Source organism: Vidua macroura, chromosome 16 (assembly GCF_024509145.1).
Source record: "Vidua macroura isolate BioBank_ID:100142 chromosome 16, ASM2450914v1, whole genome shotgun sequence".
NCBI classification, from domain to species: domain Eukaryota; kingdom Metazoa; phylum Chordata; class Aves; order Passeriformes; family Viduidae; genus Vidua; species Vidua macroura.
The window spans coordinates 13742383-13757230 of NC_071586.1; the positions used below are offsets into that span (position 1 = coordinate 13742383).

A 14848-nucleotide genomic window follows, 5' to 3' on the forward strand; every position below is an offset into this window, starting at 1 on the left:
ATTCTCCGCTGAGAATTGATGCACAGATCCCTTCAGGAATGCCAGCAGTCTAGAGATTCAGAGTCACATGTGAAGTGACAGGACACAGACAAAACCAGCACTGAGCTAAACCCCTGTCAAATCTGATTTTGCTCCTTCCTTGTTTTGCACAGGGTTTGCTAAACTACAGCCCATTTAATCCTCAACAGTTGAAGGAAATTGACTGAAAATGTATTTGCTTCTCCTTAAAAAAAAGGGAAATATTTTATTATGTAACTGTTGCAAGAACTGGGGGTTGGGGATACACAAAGCAGCTTTACTACAAGCCAGTTTAAAGAAGCAGGTCATGCATCTTCCTTGTGCTGGAAGAACTTGAAACTTCAGCATCCTGCTCCCTTTTCCTGCACAGCCTCTGCCTTGCTGTCCTGCCCCCCAGGCTTTGCTGTCCTGTACTTGGCCCAGGGGTGGGGGGTCTCCTCTCCAGCCATAAATTTTAACCACCGGTAGTAGTAGCCACGGAAACCATCAATCTTCTCCAGGTATGGGTTTTTGTGCTTATACTGCAAAGAGAAATCCACCAGAACAAGTTTCTATTAGATGAGAGCTCACTTCAGCACCAACCTGCAGGGCTACAAGATGCTTCCAAAGATACAGCAATCAAGTAATCATCAACCAGAGCAGACAAACCCAAAGGACACTCAGGCAGACATTAAATCATCATATTTATGATTCCCCTCCCTTTCTGAAGCCTTCACAGCCTGCCAGTCCTGGCTCCTTACCCTGTCAAATTTGGGAGGGTACCGCGCTGCGAACTCCAGCTGCCGGATGATCACTTCATTGGGAGGCACCTGGTTATTCCTCATGTCCCGCAGGATCTCCGTGAGGTAACTGTAATCCAGCTGCCTCACAGCAGCAGCAATGAGGCTGCTGTAGATGTACTTGTTGGGAGTTATTCCAGACCTCTGGAAAGAACAAATGCTATGGTTAAACAAGTTTATCTGCTGACTAGTGCAGGACTCAGAGAAGGAAAGGGCAGAGGCACTTTTTACACAAGGAGCACAGCTCTCATCACAGGACCTGTGAAGCAGCATTGCCAGCACAGGTGCAGGACACACCACCTGAGCTCCAGCTACTCTGGAGCTGCATGTTTTTGGGAAGAGAACAAAACCACTCGTCACAAAAACCTCAGCAGGTCTTTTAAAAGCATTAACACTTCACTTTGCCTCTTTCTGCAGCTCAGACCCCAAGCAGCAGGGGATTTTTCTTTAATTACCTTCAAATCTGAGAGCAGCTGCAGTCCATCCTGCTGTTTGTGGCAGGCAACTGCCAAGTTACAAAATGTCTGGAGGTTAGGTGACAGTCCCCTCTTCACCAGAGCTGGCATCATGCTCTGCAAGATACAAGTGTTGGCATCATTTCCCAAAAATTCTTACTGTAGCTTTCCAGACAGGGGGCTGGACATGCTAGAACAGAATCCAAAAATATTTAGAAATTAACCCAAGCACCACCTTATGGGAAATGGTGTGAGATCCCAGTTTCTACTGTGGACAGAGAAATGGGTCTCGGCAAAAGAGAGGCCTGAGACAAGGAGGTGGTGATGAGGCTGGTTCTGAGGTTTTTCTCTCACCTTTGCTCCCTCCAGGTCTCCCTGCTTACTTCTCTTCCTCATTAAAGTGTTAAAGAAGGTCACATCTACTTTTACTTTATGATCATCCAGCAACGCCAGCAAAGAGGACTCTGAGGGGCTTTGGGATTCCACCAGCTCAGCCAGTAACGTGAACGTTTTAATGTTGGGCTCTGCATTGTCCTCTTTCATTTTGTTCAAGAATCCCTCCACATCCCCCATCAGAGCCAGTCTATGGGCTGGTGTGGCCACCGTCCCCAGGGAAACCACAGCTGTGTCAGCCACTCTGGAATCCAACAAGTTGGGCAGGTTGCAGAAAGGCAGCTTCTGGCTTGGGTGTGGCTGTTCCCGTTCCATCTCACTCTGGGCTCTCCTCATCAAGGCTCCAGCCCTGCTGTGAGTGACACTGGGGCTGTCAGGAGCAGCTGGTTCTGCTTCAGCCCCAGCCACATCTTTATTTTGTTGCTGGATCCGTTCCTCGGGCTGCACTGAACTCTCCTGAAATAATTGCTTTTCCATAGCTTCCACATCCAGCTGGACAGCAGCACTCTCTGATCCCTTCTTCCTCTGATTTTGCACCTTTTTCTTCCGCCTGCCAGGTGGCAGCTTTAGCTGAGGTGAGTTCTCAGGGGGACTGAGCAGGAGTTTAGAGGCCACAGCAGGATTGCCGATCCCACAGTCTCTGGCCGCGCGCAGCATCAGGTTGTAGGTGTGGCTGTCAGCCTTTATTCCCAGTTTATTCATTTGCTGCCAAACCTGAAGAGGGGAAGATGGATATTAAATAACAGGAGCATCTCTAGCAGCAGTAAGTACATCTGTTAATGGGATCTGTATGAGAAGGAGTGAATTTACAGCATGACAAGGACAGTGACCTTGAGCTGGAGAGCCCTGTGAGACGATCCAGGGTTATTTACCAGCGTACGAGATGTCCCGAGCAAAGTCTGGTTTTCAGAACTTGTGCTAGGAGGAGCTGAACTCCTCCCATTTCACCACCCCACTGCTTTTCATGTGTTCAGGTGATGAGTTACAACGCAGCAGCACTTTCCCCCCTCTCAGAACACGAGGACAAACCTGCAAGGCAAATCGGAAGCCATTTTCACTGTCTTTTATGCAGCTCATGAGAAGGAAACTGAAGGTCTCAGCTGTGAGGACATGGCCCTTCTGCACAATTTCCTGAAAAGAGCAGAGAGAGCATTAAACTTCCAGTTATCCTGTGTGGAAGGATATAATGCCACCTTCATCTTCTGGGGATAGATGTAACACGTTTTGGACACACCCAGCCAGTTTTAAAGCCAAAGCTGCCTCCTTTTAGGTAATTAAGTTTAGATTTTGGTACATACAATTTCACTGTACAACAATAAGGATCAATTAAACAGAAACACGTGATCTGTAATTATCTCTGCTGGAAATTAAATAAAAACCCGATGCAACATGTCAACTTCCAGGAGCTTTAACCACAGCACAGAATAGTTTTAATAGGAGAAAAGCAACCTATTTACCTTGAGTACATCCAAGCACATCCTGAGGTCTGAGCAGAGGGCACAGACCTTCAGCAGGGCGTGGTAGGTGATGAGGTTCAGCTCCTCGTTTTTGCTCTGCAGCTGCTGCCGCAGTTTCAGGGCGCTCTGCAGCCCCGAGTCCTTCCATGGAGACTCAGCACAGGCGTTGAACAGGGCTGTGTAAGTGGCCTCTGTGGGGATTAACCCTCGTTTTTTCATCTAAAGGAACAGAAGAATGATTTGAACTGGCCTTTTTACAAAAGGACAGCTTGAATTTTTTAACTTGTTTTTAAGAGTTTCAGGCTAAGAAGGTGCCAAAGCTAACACAAAGGCATTTTGGAGACAAAGTAACACAACTGAATGCTTGAAATGCTTTTAGCTTAGAAAATGCTTTGAAGGAGAAGTTAAACCTACATCATTGTAGAGCCTGAATGCCTTCTTCACATAGCCAACCCTGCCACAGCCGCCAATGAGAACAGTGTAATTGCCTTCTTCTGGCTGGACACGCTCCTCCTTCAGCATCTGCACCTCAAACAGCTCCAGAGCCTCTGCCAGCTACAAGGATGAGAAAAATCCATCATGAGGCTGCAAGAGAATCAACTACAACGGATATTAATATATGCAGCTGTAGGCAGATTGCAGTCCAAGTCCTACAGTGTGTGGGGTTCCTCACAACAAGGCTGGAGAGGGTCTTGGGACGAGGGCATGTGGTAACAGGAGTTGGGGGGGATGGTTTTAAGCTGACAGAGGAGAAATTTAGGTTAGATATTGAGAAGAAATCCTTTACTGTGAGGGAAGCGAGGCATTAGCACAGGTTGCCCAGAGAAGCTGTGGCTGCCCCTGGATCCCTGGAAGTGTCCAAGGCCAGGCTGGACAGGGCTGGGAGCAGCCTGGGACAGGGAAGGTGTCCCTGCCCGTGGCAGAGGGTGGAACTGGATGATCCTTAATGTCTCTTCCAACCCAAACTGTTTTATTATGATTCTACAGCAAATTCTTATTTTAATTCTTTCTGTAAAGATACCAAGTGATAGAGACTGGTCAGAGCTGCATCTTTCAGCAGTGCTATTAAAAACAAGAGAGAGAAGAGCTGGGTTCAAACCTTGTCCTCTTTGATGAGGGCCTTGCACCGTAGGAAGTACCAGTATGGAGTGTTCTTAGGGCCACGTCGAGGTTTCCTTTCTGGTTCTTCTTCTCCTTCTTCTTGAAGCTTTAAATCCCGAAAGCGCGCTGTGGTTTTGTGGTAATATTTTCTAGAGGAAAATTTATCAGACAGCGTCCCGAACTCCACACCTTCATCATCATCGTCGTCATCCTTCTGCTCCTCGGCAGCTCCAGCGGAGCTGCCAGCACTGATCTCTCCCGGGTCGCTGCCGGGCAGTTTGGAGGAGGCCTGGGAGGAGCTGCACGTTCTCCAGCCCGGCAGCGGGCCCTGCCCTGGGGGCCGGCACAGCAGCGGCGCCTGCCCGGGTCCAGCCCCGGGGGCTGCGCTCCGCGCCTGCAGCAGAACGGGGGAGGCGTAGCGGCACCAGCGGGGGACGAGGAGCCGCAGGGAGCCCATGATGTGCTGCTGTCCCCAGAAGCGAGCGGGTGCGGAGCGGGACCGGGACCGGGACCGGCAGCGGGATCGGAACCCGGGCCCGGTCCCGCCCTCACCCCGCCCCGACCCGCGGCGCCTGCGCGCACGGAAGGGGCGTGTCCCCGGCGGTCTCCGATTGGCCGGTGCGCGCGCGCTGCCCGCCGGGCGGCGGCGCTCCGAGCGCTGATTGGGCGGAGCGCGCGCGCTGCCCGTCGGGCGGCCGTGCCCGCCGTGGGTCCCGTCATTCCGCGGGCGGGCGGCGCGGGGCGGCCACGGGGCTGCCGCCGCCGCCTCCCCTCACTGAAGGAGCTGCCGGCGCGGAGCGGAGCGGGCCGGGCTGGGCCCGCCCGGGCCCGCCCGGCCGCCGCCACCAACACCGCCACCATTCCGCCCCTACCTTCCCGTTGCCGGCGGCCCCCAGCTGCCACCATGCAAGAGCTCATCGCCAGCGTGGACCACATCACGTTCGACCTGGAGCTGGCCGTGGAGCAGCAGCTGGGGGCACAGCCGCTCCCCTTCCCTGGCATGGACAGTGCGTGTGGGCTCTCTTCGCGGGGTGCTCGGGCCGGGGCCGTGGGGCCGAGAAGGGTGGGCTGGGCTGGGCTGGGGTGCCTGGGAGGTTTGCAGGGATCTGAGCGTCTTCCTGAGGTCTTACCCGTAGAGCCACCCAACTACCGCTTCCCCCGTGAGGTTTCTGTCATAACCCAGATGTTTTTCTTTTCTACTTAGTGAAGTTCGTAGTTACTGCCAGCCAGGCTAAAAAATTAAAGTTCAGATATTACCGCGAATAAACATCACTCTCCTGCACAGTACTTTCTATTTCCTTTTTCATTCCCTTTTGGTAGATGAGGTATTTTGATGGGAAGAGTCATCAACTTTAGGTATATCCATGTTTGACTCTGTAAATCTTTTCCTTCAGTCTGACACAGACTCAGGAGACTCCAAGTTTGCTGAATTTTTCTGGCAGGAATACTAAACTTTTGTTTAACTCCCTTGAATGTTCCTCTTTGTCAGGATCTGCAAGGGATAACATCCTAATGGTTGTTTCAGGCAATTCTGGTAAAGAAATATAAAAGTTGTAATGCCATGACTACAAATCCAGGGTTCAGGAGTTGGACTGTGATGATCCCCGTGGATCCCATCTAGCTCAGGATATTCCATGATATGGCTGACTTAACAGCAGAGGAAAACCCAGTCAAAAACTTAAATAGCTGAAAAGCAAAGCAAGCACCTCCAAATCTCTGCAAACTCCCCTTGCTGTTCCTCAAGAAGAAAACAGATATTTTTGAGTGCCAGGCTTTAACAAGGAACTCCTGCAGGAAAGTAAATTCCCCAAACCAAAAAGTTGCTTTTCTCTTGATGTTGGAGATCAGATTTTCTTTCTAGGGCAGGAAATGTTTTGAAGGTTGCCATGAAGCTTTGGTAAAATAAATAATGATTCCTTGTTCTCTCCACAGAATCGGGCGCAGCTGTCTGTGAGTTTTTTTTAAAGGCGGCATGTGGAAAAGGCAAGTTGTGTGGAGTATTGGAAAAGGCAGTTACTCTCACAGGACTGGGAGGGTGAAAACAGATTTTCCAGCACTGATTATAGTGGTTTTGTTTTGTAAAGCTGAGGGAATAACTTAGGTAGAGGAGAAAACTGAAGGATGTTGGAATATCTGCAGCAATTGGGAAATAATGGTATTTTTAAGGGAAGTAAATAAGCAAAGCTACTGTTAAAGGAAGGTTTGAACTCGCCATAAGCTGACTTTGCTGTGGATCTGCCTCTTAGTTGCTGTGGTTTGTAGCTGCCAGGATTAAGAGCTGGAGACCTGGTTGTGAAGCTCATTAGAGGGTATCACAAGGCTGTTTTGGAACTCCCTGTTTTGCTGTTATCACTTAAGGCTGAAATCATAGGTGATGTCTTCTGAAACCACTCTTGCAGAGGAGTTGCTGTTGCCCTGTTTAATTGTTCTTTTTTCCCTTCTCCTTGCCCCACCCACCCTTCCACAGGAGGCATGTGCCCGTTCAGACACATCAGTGGGGAAAAGACAGTTGTTTGTAAACACTGGCTACGAGGACTGTGCAAAAAGGGAGACCAGTGCGAGTTCCTACACGAGTACGACATGACCAAGATGCCTGAGTGTTACTTCTACTCCAAGTTTGGTAAGTAGCTCCTGCTTAGCCTTCCCTGCAGGTGTGGGAGTCTGAAGATGATCCCTCCTCAGAGCGTTACATTCTTCTGTGTCTCATGTTAGATTGACATTTTTCTGGATCTCACCTTATTACCCACATAAATTTGTGATGTACTGCAGATGGCTTCACTTCACTGCTTGTCCCTTGCAGGAAGAGGGGGGAAACTGCTTTTTTTACTGTTTTTTTTTTGCCTTAAGTTCATTTTTTGGGGGTATGAAATGAGTAGGCTGAGCAGCTGGTCCTTGCATGACTCTGATTTTGGGGAGCTGATGAGCAGCAGAGGGCATGGGTGTGCAAAACTTTTGTGCACTTGCTTTCCAGCTCTGGAGATCTGGACATAATGAGGCAACTTGGTGCCAGAAACTTACAGTCTTGTAGGTTTCCTTGGATTGAGGTTAGTGTGCAATTTGTAGTTTCTCCACACTTCCGGTGCACTAAATGTTTGGGTTTTGTTGCCATGACTGCTCTTTCAAATTTAGTTCCCCCATTGTTTTTAAAAACATAAATAATGTAGTCTGGTCGAACTTGGCTGACCAGGGGTGAGTCCTTGGAGCTCTTCATGGAGGTTAAGGCAGGCAGTGAGACTGTTGTGCCTGAACTTACAAATACTGGTAACAGCTCTGTGGGAGCTACATGATCCAGGTAATGTTTTGAGAGTCATTTTGATCTCAAACCTGCACAATTGACTGAGAAGTGTGTTTGCCTTTGGTACAGGGGAATGCAGTAACAAGGAATGTCCATTCTTGCACATTGACCCGGAGTCGAAGATCAAAGACTGTCCCTGGTATGACAGAGGCTTCTGTAAGCACGGTATGTGCCTCCCACAGTTTCTGTTCCTGTGCCTGGAGGTCGGGGGGGAGGGTTGCTGTTCCATCTTTGCATGATCTGCTGGTGGATATGCTGGGATCTGCTGGGATATGGATGTATGGAGTGTGAACTGCTGAGCTTTGTGTTGTTGCAGGTCCCCTGTGCAGACATCGGCACACTCGGAGAGTCATTTGTGTGAATTACCTGGTGGGATTCTGTCCAGAGGGGCCTGCCTGTAAATTCATGCAGTGAGTATGCTCCAGGCCTGCTCTGCAGCCTGCTGTTTCCCTTGTGTTCTGGTACATGTCAAATGAGGGTGCTCCCGTGCTTCCCAATGGTTTGGAGATTTGCCAGTGTTTAGTTGGGCCAAATTTGTACTGGTTTGAGGACTGAAAAAGTATTTACAAGAGCATGTAGTGACAGGACAAGGAGGAATGGTCTCAAACTGAAAGTGAGTAGGTTTAGGTTAGGTATTAGAAAAAGAAAGTCTTCCCTGTGAAGGTGGGGAGACCCTAGCACAGGTTACTGAGAGAAGCTGTGGCTGCCCCATCCCTGAAAGTGTCCAAGGTCAGGTTAGATGGAGCTTGGAGCAACCTGGGATAGTTCAAAGTGTTCCTGCCTGTGGCAGGGGGGGTTGGAAATGTATGAGCTTTGAATCCCTTCCAACCCAAACCAGTCTATGATATGGGGCAGGGCCTCTCCAGGGAGTTCCCAGTAAGACTGGCATGGTGATTAGGTGCCATCAGTGCAGTGGAATCACATGGATTTATATTCCAGAAGGCAGAGGGATATGCTACACATATGTAAAGAGAAGTGAGGAGGGGGAGATGTGTTTCCTGTGAGCCAGATTTAACTGGCTGAATGTTTTGTTGTTTGGAGTTACTTGACTGAGCTGATGATAAAATGTTGGCATATGATTTAAGAATCAATTTTCTTGTTTCCATCTAAACCAGCCCTCGGTTTGAACTGCCAGTGGGAACCACAGAGCAACCACCACTGCCTCAGCCAACACAAACACAGCAAAAGGTACCCAGATTCCCTGCCTCCCTACACAGCCACCCTCAAACCTCTCCCACAGTGCTTTAAAATAGATTAGGTTGTCAAGTGGTCAAAATTGGGCACCCAGGCTCTTGGGTCTGGAAGTGAGAATTAAGCAGTGAGCAATCCTGAGTGCCATTGTAGTGATGAAACCCCACAATTGTTCCAGCTTCACATGGAGATCATGTCACAGAACACTCCCACGCTACACAGAAACACATCATATGTGGCTGTGCAGCAGTCTGCCAGGTTTTGTAATCAGGGTGACATCCCTCCGTGATGGCAATGATATTTTAGCAGCCTAAACCTACTCTCCAAATCTGCTTTCCAGAGAAAAACAGCATCACTGGGCTTTGTAAAGCTCAGTGCTTGATTTCTTCTTTCTGGTGCTCCAGCTGGGAGAGCACCCACACACAGACTTGGAGGAAAATTGATCATTTGACATATGGGGTGCTCTTTTCCCTTAACAAAACAAAAACCACAAAGATCTTTATCCTTGATGCACTTAACAAGTCAGAACTCTTCTCCTACCCAACAGAGGACACCCCAAGTCATTGGAGTCATGCAATCTCAAAATAACAACAGTGGGAACAGAGGACCCCGGCCATTGGAACAGGTCACCTGCTACAAGGTAATGCAGAGGGGAGGGCTGAGGAGGGAAAGCACAAGGCTTTTTCACAGTGTAAAAAGGTTCATGAGTTCTGAGCTCTGCTCAGTAGGCACTCTGTGGTGCCTGGATACAGCTGTGGGAATTGGCCTTGAGTTCTGAGGTCGCTGCCTTGCTGTGACAGTGACAAATTCTGTAGGACTTTGCTGTCTGCTAATAAACAGGAAAAGCCTGCCCCAAAGACTGAAAGGAGACTGTCAAGCTGCACATTTCAAAATAAGAGTTAATAGTAATTTTTTGTCTCATAAGCCGATTTGCTTACGCTGGTGGGTGTAGATTCTCTTCTCCCCTGGAGAAGGTCATTGAAAGTTTCCTGGAAGGTCATTGAAAGTAACAGAAATTAGGTTTGCAAAGCCTGCTCAGTATTTTGAACTCTAAATGCACCCTGTGGTGTCAAACCAAGGAATGAATTGTTCACCTTGGTTGCTCATTGAGGAGCACCAGAAAAATTTGGACACAATCAAGTTTCCGTCTCCTTATTTTTCCACAAAAGCCACAGTCACTAGAAAAGGACAAAGAATCTTCCTGTCCCTTTAGCCCTGACAGTTACAACATTTTGCATGTCAACTCTGAGCCTTAGATGCTTCTTTGGGTGAAAGTCACTGTGATTGAACAGGGATATTAAATAGCTGAATCCATTTCACTGAATACCTTTAATAGCTACCTCTATTATCTACAAGTAAATTACAGATCTGGAGAAGGCCTTTGCACAGATACTGCCATTTCTCTGTGTTTGAGTAGCTTTAAGATGCAAAGTCATGAATCTGTGACTTTCTCAAGTTCAGAGGTGCTTTTCTCTGTTTATTCATGAAGATCAGGAGAGTCCCCATGGATATGGTGCATATCACGTGGAGCAGTCTGAGAAGCCTCAAATGTTGAAATCCTCCTCCTGTGCTGAGGGTTCTCTCCTTTGAAATGCCTTAGAATAACATGGCATCAGGTTACTCCCAGCATAGAAGCAGTTTTTGCTCCAAGGCATGGTAGCAGCCCATAAATCCTGTCCCTTGTGACACCCTGTTTCACTTCACCTGCTAAATGCTGAATCTTCTACGTGTGGAAATGCTTCCAAATGGGAGCAGTTGCTGGATGCCTTAAAGCAGTTTGGAGGAAAGAGCTGTAACTCTGCAATAACTCCTGTCTCTTTCCCTTTCAGTGTGGTGAAAAAGGTCATTATGCCAACAGATGCACCAAAGGACACCTGGCCTTTCTCAGTGGACAGTGAAGGAGCAGCAGGAAGGTGCAAGGGAGCTGTTACCACTGAGGAAAGGTTTCTGCCTAGCACAATGTCTGGAGCTATTAATCAGGTTGTTTTTTTAATGCCATTACTGAAAGAACTGGTCAGAGGCTGGCTGCTGCTAAGCAACATTTTTGTAACTGTTCCAAACTTTTTTAAGTTTTAACCTTTTTAAAATCTATTTTGGCCTCTGCCTGTTTTCATTGAGCCCTTATGAAAGGTAGATCTAAAAGCCAGTAGATAATCCAAGCCCTTACTGGTGCAGCACTCCACATAAACACATCTTAGGCCAGTGTTTCTTTCAAGTATTTTCCTTCTGCCACTTCTCTTTGGAGAATCTGCAGCGTTTCAGCCCTCCCTGAGGAAGCCTGAAGACTGACTGGGAAAACTTAACACTTGTAATGCCTTCTCCTCAGTGAGGTAGCAGGGATTCTGCTGTCCTGTAGCTCTTCAAAAGCAAAGTCCTGTTTCCAGGTCAGCCTGGTGAGCTTGTCCTGGTGGCTGACAAAGCCCCTCACATACATCAGGCAGTAAAACCTGTGTCCACTTGATTTGTTTCTGTGCTTCTTGCTGTACTGAAGGTTAGAAATCAATCTTCTGGGAGAGAACTGATCAGGGGGAGAATAAATTGGCATCTCTCTGGTTAGCCAGACAATAAGGAACAATAATTATAGGAAAGCTGCATCTGTGCTCAGTTCCCACTTGCAGAAAGGAGGGACAAGAGCATGGCTTGGAGTAGGAATAGAAGAGCCTTGTCTCAGCCCCATGGTCCAGCTCACACTGAGCAGGTATTCCCACACTCTAGAGAGCAGGAGTGGGGCTGTATATTCTTATGGAACACTGCTTTTAAAGTGTTGGTAGAGATTCCTTCTGAGAGCATTTTTTTTCAACACAAACCCCATTTATTTTGAGATGACTATTTCAAAAGGGCCAATGACAAAATGTGAATTAAAAGTAAAAAAATACCCACAATGTGAGCCTTATTGAATCTATCCCATCTCTTCATTTGCTGCCTGCCTTTATACTTTGTTTTTATTGAAATGTACTGATGGCAAAAGCTGGCTGTGAATTTATTTTTCTTGAAGAACAAGGTAAATGTGGCTGGATTAAGAGAAGTGACCAGAGCCTGTGTTGGTGTCAATGACTGCAGTTATTTCACTGTGGAAGTTTCAACTCTGGAGTCACAGACCAACAGACACTTGCATAACACTCTGTGCCCCCCTCAGACTGAGCTGTGTGATCTGTATGTAACTGGGCATGAGGAAAGGGAGCTAAACCACTCCAGTGTCTGATCACCTTCCCCATCGAGTTCAGGGGCTTTTGGGCTTCAGTACCAGTTTTCAGCACTGAAAGCCTTCCTGTAACCACTGAAGCTCTTGGGAGATTGTTCATGCCCCTCGAGCAGTGGTTTTCACTCTCCCTGCTGTTCAGACAAGGATGGTTCAGGTGGGCAGCAGTGCCCAGCTCCAGGTGCTGGTGTCACTTTGGGGTGCGAGGAAGCTCAGGGCTGAGGCCACACCCACAGATGCTCCTTTGAGCTGCATTTAAGTCAAGCAGGAAAGTTTTCCTTTATTTTGATGCATTAAAAGTCTGAAGCTTATTTGCACTCAGAATGACGTCCCAGTTTTGGCAGTGAAAGGAGTGTGATGGAAATGTGGGGTTAGCTGAGGCTGTGACAGAAGAGCTGCTCAGACAGTGCTCTGCAGTGATGGAAACCTGCCCTAAACACCTCCAGCCCCTGGTGACAGCCTGGCTGAGAACCAGAAACACCAACAGGGCACACAAAGCTCAGATATTCTTTCAAATCAAAACACATCCTCTCAGCCCCTTGTCCAGCCTGTCCATAATGGCCAGGAAGAAGCAATCCAATGCTATCATTTTTATCAAACAGGAATCAGTTACCAATAGTGCCCCCAGTTAAAATACAACCCAAGGAGCAGCTGCTTTCCCTCTGAACTGACCCTGAGGGGTGAAACTCTCAGACAACAAACCTATTTGCAATTAACAACTCAATTAGGAGAGTGTCAGCTCAGGAAATGTAAAGTGTTATGCACTTTATTATTGGTCACAAGAGTACAGATTTAATACAGTTTTGATGTCTTCTGTCAGGGTAGCTGTGCCAGGAGCTGCACCTTCACCTTCTGATGGTGTTTCAGTGGTACTTCCTCCTGCGGTCGTGCTCTGCAGCAAAGCACAGCAAGTTAACTCTGCTGAAATCACAAGAAAAAAACCCCACCACACCTGAAATTACATTCTGAAAAACCCCTGAGCATTTATTTTCTAGGTGCTGTCAAGTCAGACAGGCACCAAGGTCTAAACTTTCTTCACTGCCAAGAAAATACTCAGTAAACATTCAAGTTTTCTACAGCTAAAAGAAGTTTGTTTGCCAACAATCTTTCATTTTATTTCTAAAAGCAGCAGCGGGTAATTGTTTTTATTCCCCAGGCAACCTTCCAAGCTGCCCTGCACACACTCAGCCGTGGTTTTTACTTACTTATGTGGCTGTAGCTCCACATGTAGCTGAGGACAATGTACCCAGCCAGCACCATGGAGAGACCCCCGAGGCCCCCCTTCCTCACATTGATGTATTTGTTGTAGTATCTGCTGTGACCTGCGGAGGAGGAAAATTTTTCAGAGCAGCCAGATGAGTTGTGTGTGTTACCCTGTGAGAGAAAGAAGCAGCCAGGATTCACAAAACTTCAGGAAATTGGTTCTAATGAAACATCTGAAGGTCTCAGAAGCAAGTCTGAGAGGAGGCAACCTGTGTGTTGGTTGAGCAAGGTGACCCCAAGTTAATAAACCTAAGCCTTAAAAAAAAAAAAAAAAAGGGAGAAAACCCCCATTTTCCCATTTTTTTCCCCCTAAATATTATTATGACTTTCATGAGCTCAAGCTGCTTTGCAATTATCAAACTCTTCCATACATTATATACATGCACACATGTATTATCAAAGGCAGACACTTGCATTTGGCATTTTGTGTTTAAATCTACCTTAATGACGTGTACCTACAGCAAAAGACATTGGTCCCAAGTGATTCATAAGGGCTCTGTCTTCCCTTTTACCATCTGTGGGGATCAAATGCCTTTTAATCCTTTTTTGTTTACTTGTGATGTTGTACAACCCCAAGATTTTCAGCCAACGGGTTCAGGACTAAGGCCCCCCATTTCCCCCTTATACAAGAAAGAATACTGAAAACAAACATCCGGTGGATAAAGCCCATACGATAAATAAACTTACAGTTGGAAAAACGAGATGTTACAGGAGAAACTGCTCTGGGAAGGCAAAACTGGCCACGGAGCAGCCCCTGTAATGCCAGACACCTCCCCCCAGGCAACATCCAGTCCGGCAGCCAGGGATTCTTGTGTGCTACTCTCCCTGGCTCCGTCAGGGGAAGGAATGAGGGACCCGCACCCTCTGGGCCTCCCCCCAGCCCCCTCACCTCTTCGAATGGCCCCCATGATGCCGCCGGGGGTGAAGTCCCTCATGGCCAGCCAGCTGCCCAGCTGGCCCAGCTTCACGTCCATCAGCTTCATGTCCTTGAGGAGAACTGCGGAAGGGAGAGGGAGAGGGAGAGAGAGCCCGGTGAGCGCGGGGCTGAGGGAGGGAGGGGGACACCGCGGTCACCTTGATCCCCCCGCACTCACCCGGCGGATTCGCCATCTTGCTGTGCCCGGAAGGGACGGGCCGCGGGGGCTCATGGGAGAGGGAAGGGCGGGAACGCGGGGGCGGGGCCGGCGCCATGTTGGGTGTGTCACGGCGCCATGTTGGGTGTGTCACGGCCCCCTCAGGAGGGACCATGGCGGTCCCGGTGCCGCCTTGAGCCCGTCCAGCCTGTCCTAGGGACAGGACAAGGAGTAATGGGTACCAATTGGAAGTGGGGGAAGTTTTGATTAGATATACAGAAAAAATTCTTCCCTATGAGGGTGATGCGGCTCGGGCACAGGTTGCCCAGAGAAGCTGTGGCTGCCCCATCCCTGGAAACATCCAAGGCCAGGTTGGAGAGGATTGGAGCAACGTGATCTAGTGGAAGTTGTCCCTGCCCATGGCAGACGGCTGGAACTGGATGATCTTTAAGGTCCTCCCACTTCCTTGACATTCCATGATTCTGTGATCTCCTCTCCGGGGGCCAATTCCCCAGTGGGGGCTGCACACACTGCTCCAGGTGCCACAGGCACTGCTAGCCTGGCAAAGGGCTGGGGCACCTGTGGGATTTTCCCTTCATTTCCAGTCCAGCAGGTCCCTTCATC

At 48.5% G+C, this 14848-nt stretch overlaps 3 protein-coding genes across 4 annotated transcripts; 1 reads left to right on the forward strand and 2 right to left on the reverse strand.

Moving 5' to 3' along the window:
* Positions 1-359: 359 nt before the first annotated feature.
* Positions 360-4660, reverse strand: PTCD1 (pentatricopeptide repeat domain 1). Its single transcript, XM_053992373.1, has 7 exons — positions 4202-4660; positions 3517-3657; positions 3103-3321; positions 2675-2776; positions 1607-2359; positions 759-941; positions 360-539 (listed from the first exon to the last, which is right to left on the reverse strand). The coding sequence occupies exons 1-7, from the start codon at positions 4658-4660 to the stop codon at positions 360-362; spliced, it is 2037 nt and encodes a 678-aa protein (XP_053848348.1).
* Positions 4661-4941: 281 nt separating this feature from the next.
* On the forward strand, positions 4942-11723 carry CPSF4 (cleavage and polyadenylation specific factor 4). Of its 2 annotated transcripts, XM_053991898.1 has the most exons (8): positions 4942-5210; positions 6136-6186; positions 6671-6823; positions 7568-7663; positions 7815-7908; positions 8614-8686; positions 9237-9329; positions 10519-10669. In XM_053991898.1, the coding sequence occupies exons 1-8, from the start codon at positions 5108-5110 to the stop codon at positions 10585-10587; spliced, it is 732 nt and encodes a 243-aa protein (XP_053847873.1). In that variant the 5' UTR covers positions 4942-5107; the 3' UTR covers positions 10588-10669. The 2 variants fall into 2 exon arrangements, with proteins under 2 accessions (XP_053847873.1, XP_053847874.1); XM_053991899.1 differs by lacking the exon at positions 7815-7908 and having other exon boundaries at positions 10519-11723.
* A 905-nt stretch (positions 11724-12628) lies between these two features.
* Positions 12629-14414, reverse strand: ATP5MF (ATP synthase membrane subunit f). The gene is made up of 4 exons (XM_053991901.1): positions 14246-14414; positions 14041-14148; positions 13094-13210; positions 12629-12780 (listed from the first exon to the last, which is right to left on the reverse strand). Exons 1-4 carry the CDS (start codon positions 14397-14399, stop codon positions 12752-12754), a joined length of 408 nt encoding a protein of 135 aa, XP_053847876.1. The 5' UTR covers positions 14400-14414; the 3' UTR covers positions 12629-12751.
* Positions 14415-14848: the final 434 nt, after the last annotated feature.

Excerpts from the sequence above, each read along its gene's own strand:
- PTCD1 (XM_053992373.1), bottom strand. The coding sequence starts at position 4,660 with ATGGGCTCCCTGCGGCTCCTCGTCCCCCGCTGGTGCCGCTACGCCTCC. Across the intron at positions 2,360-2,674 it reads GCTTCCGATTTGCCTTGCAG|GTTTGGCAGCAAATGAATAA; the intron begins GTTTGTCCTCGT and ends TCCCCTCTTCAG. Across the intron at positions 942-1,606 it reads GAGACCTGGAGGGAGCAAAG|AGGTCTGGAATAACTCCCAA; the intron begins GTGAGAGAAAAA and ends TGTTCTTTCCAG.
- CPSF4 (XM_053991899.1), top strand. The coding sequence starts at position 5,108 with ATGCAAGAGCTCATCGCCAGCGTGGACCACATCACGTTCGACCTGGAG. Across the intron at positions 6,824-7,567 it reads TTACTTCTACTCCAAGTTTG|GGGAATGCAGTAACAAGGAA; the intron begins GTAAGTAGCTCC and ends CCTTTGGTACAG. Across the intron at positions 9,330-10,518 it reads AACAGGTCACCTGCTACAAG|TGTGGTGAAAAAGGTCATTA; the intron begins GTAATGCAGAGG and ends TTTCCCTTTCAG.
- ATP5MF (XM_053991901.1), bottom strand. The coding sequence starts at position 14,399 with ATGGTCCCTCCTGAGGGGGCCGTGACACACCCAACATGGCGCCGTGAC. Across the intron at positions 14,149-14,245 it reads CAAGATGGCGAATCCGCCGG|TTCTCCTCAAGGACATGAAG; the intron begins GTGAGTGCGGGG and ends TCCCTTCCGCAG. Across the intron at positions 12,781-13,093 it reads GTGGAGCTACAGCCACATAA|AGCACGACCGCAGGAGGAAG; the intron begins GTAAGTAAAAAC and ends GCTTTGCTGCAG.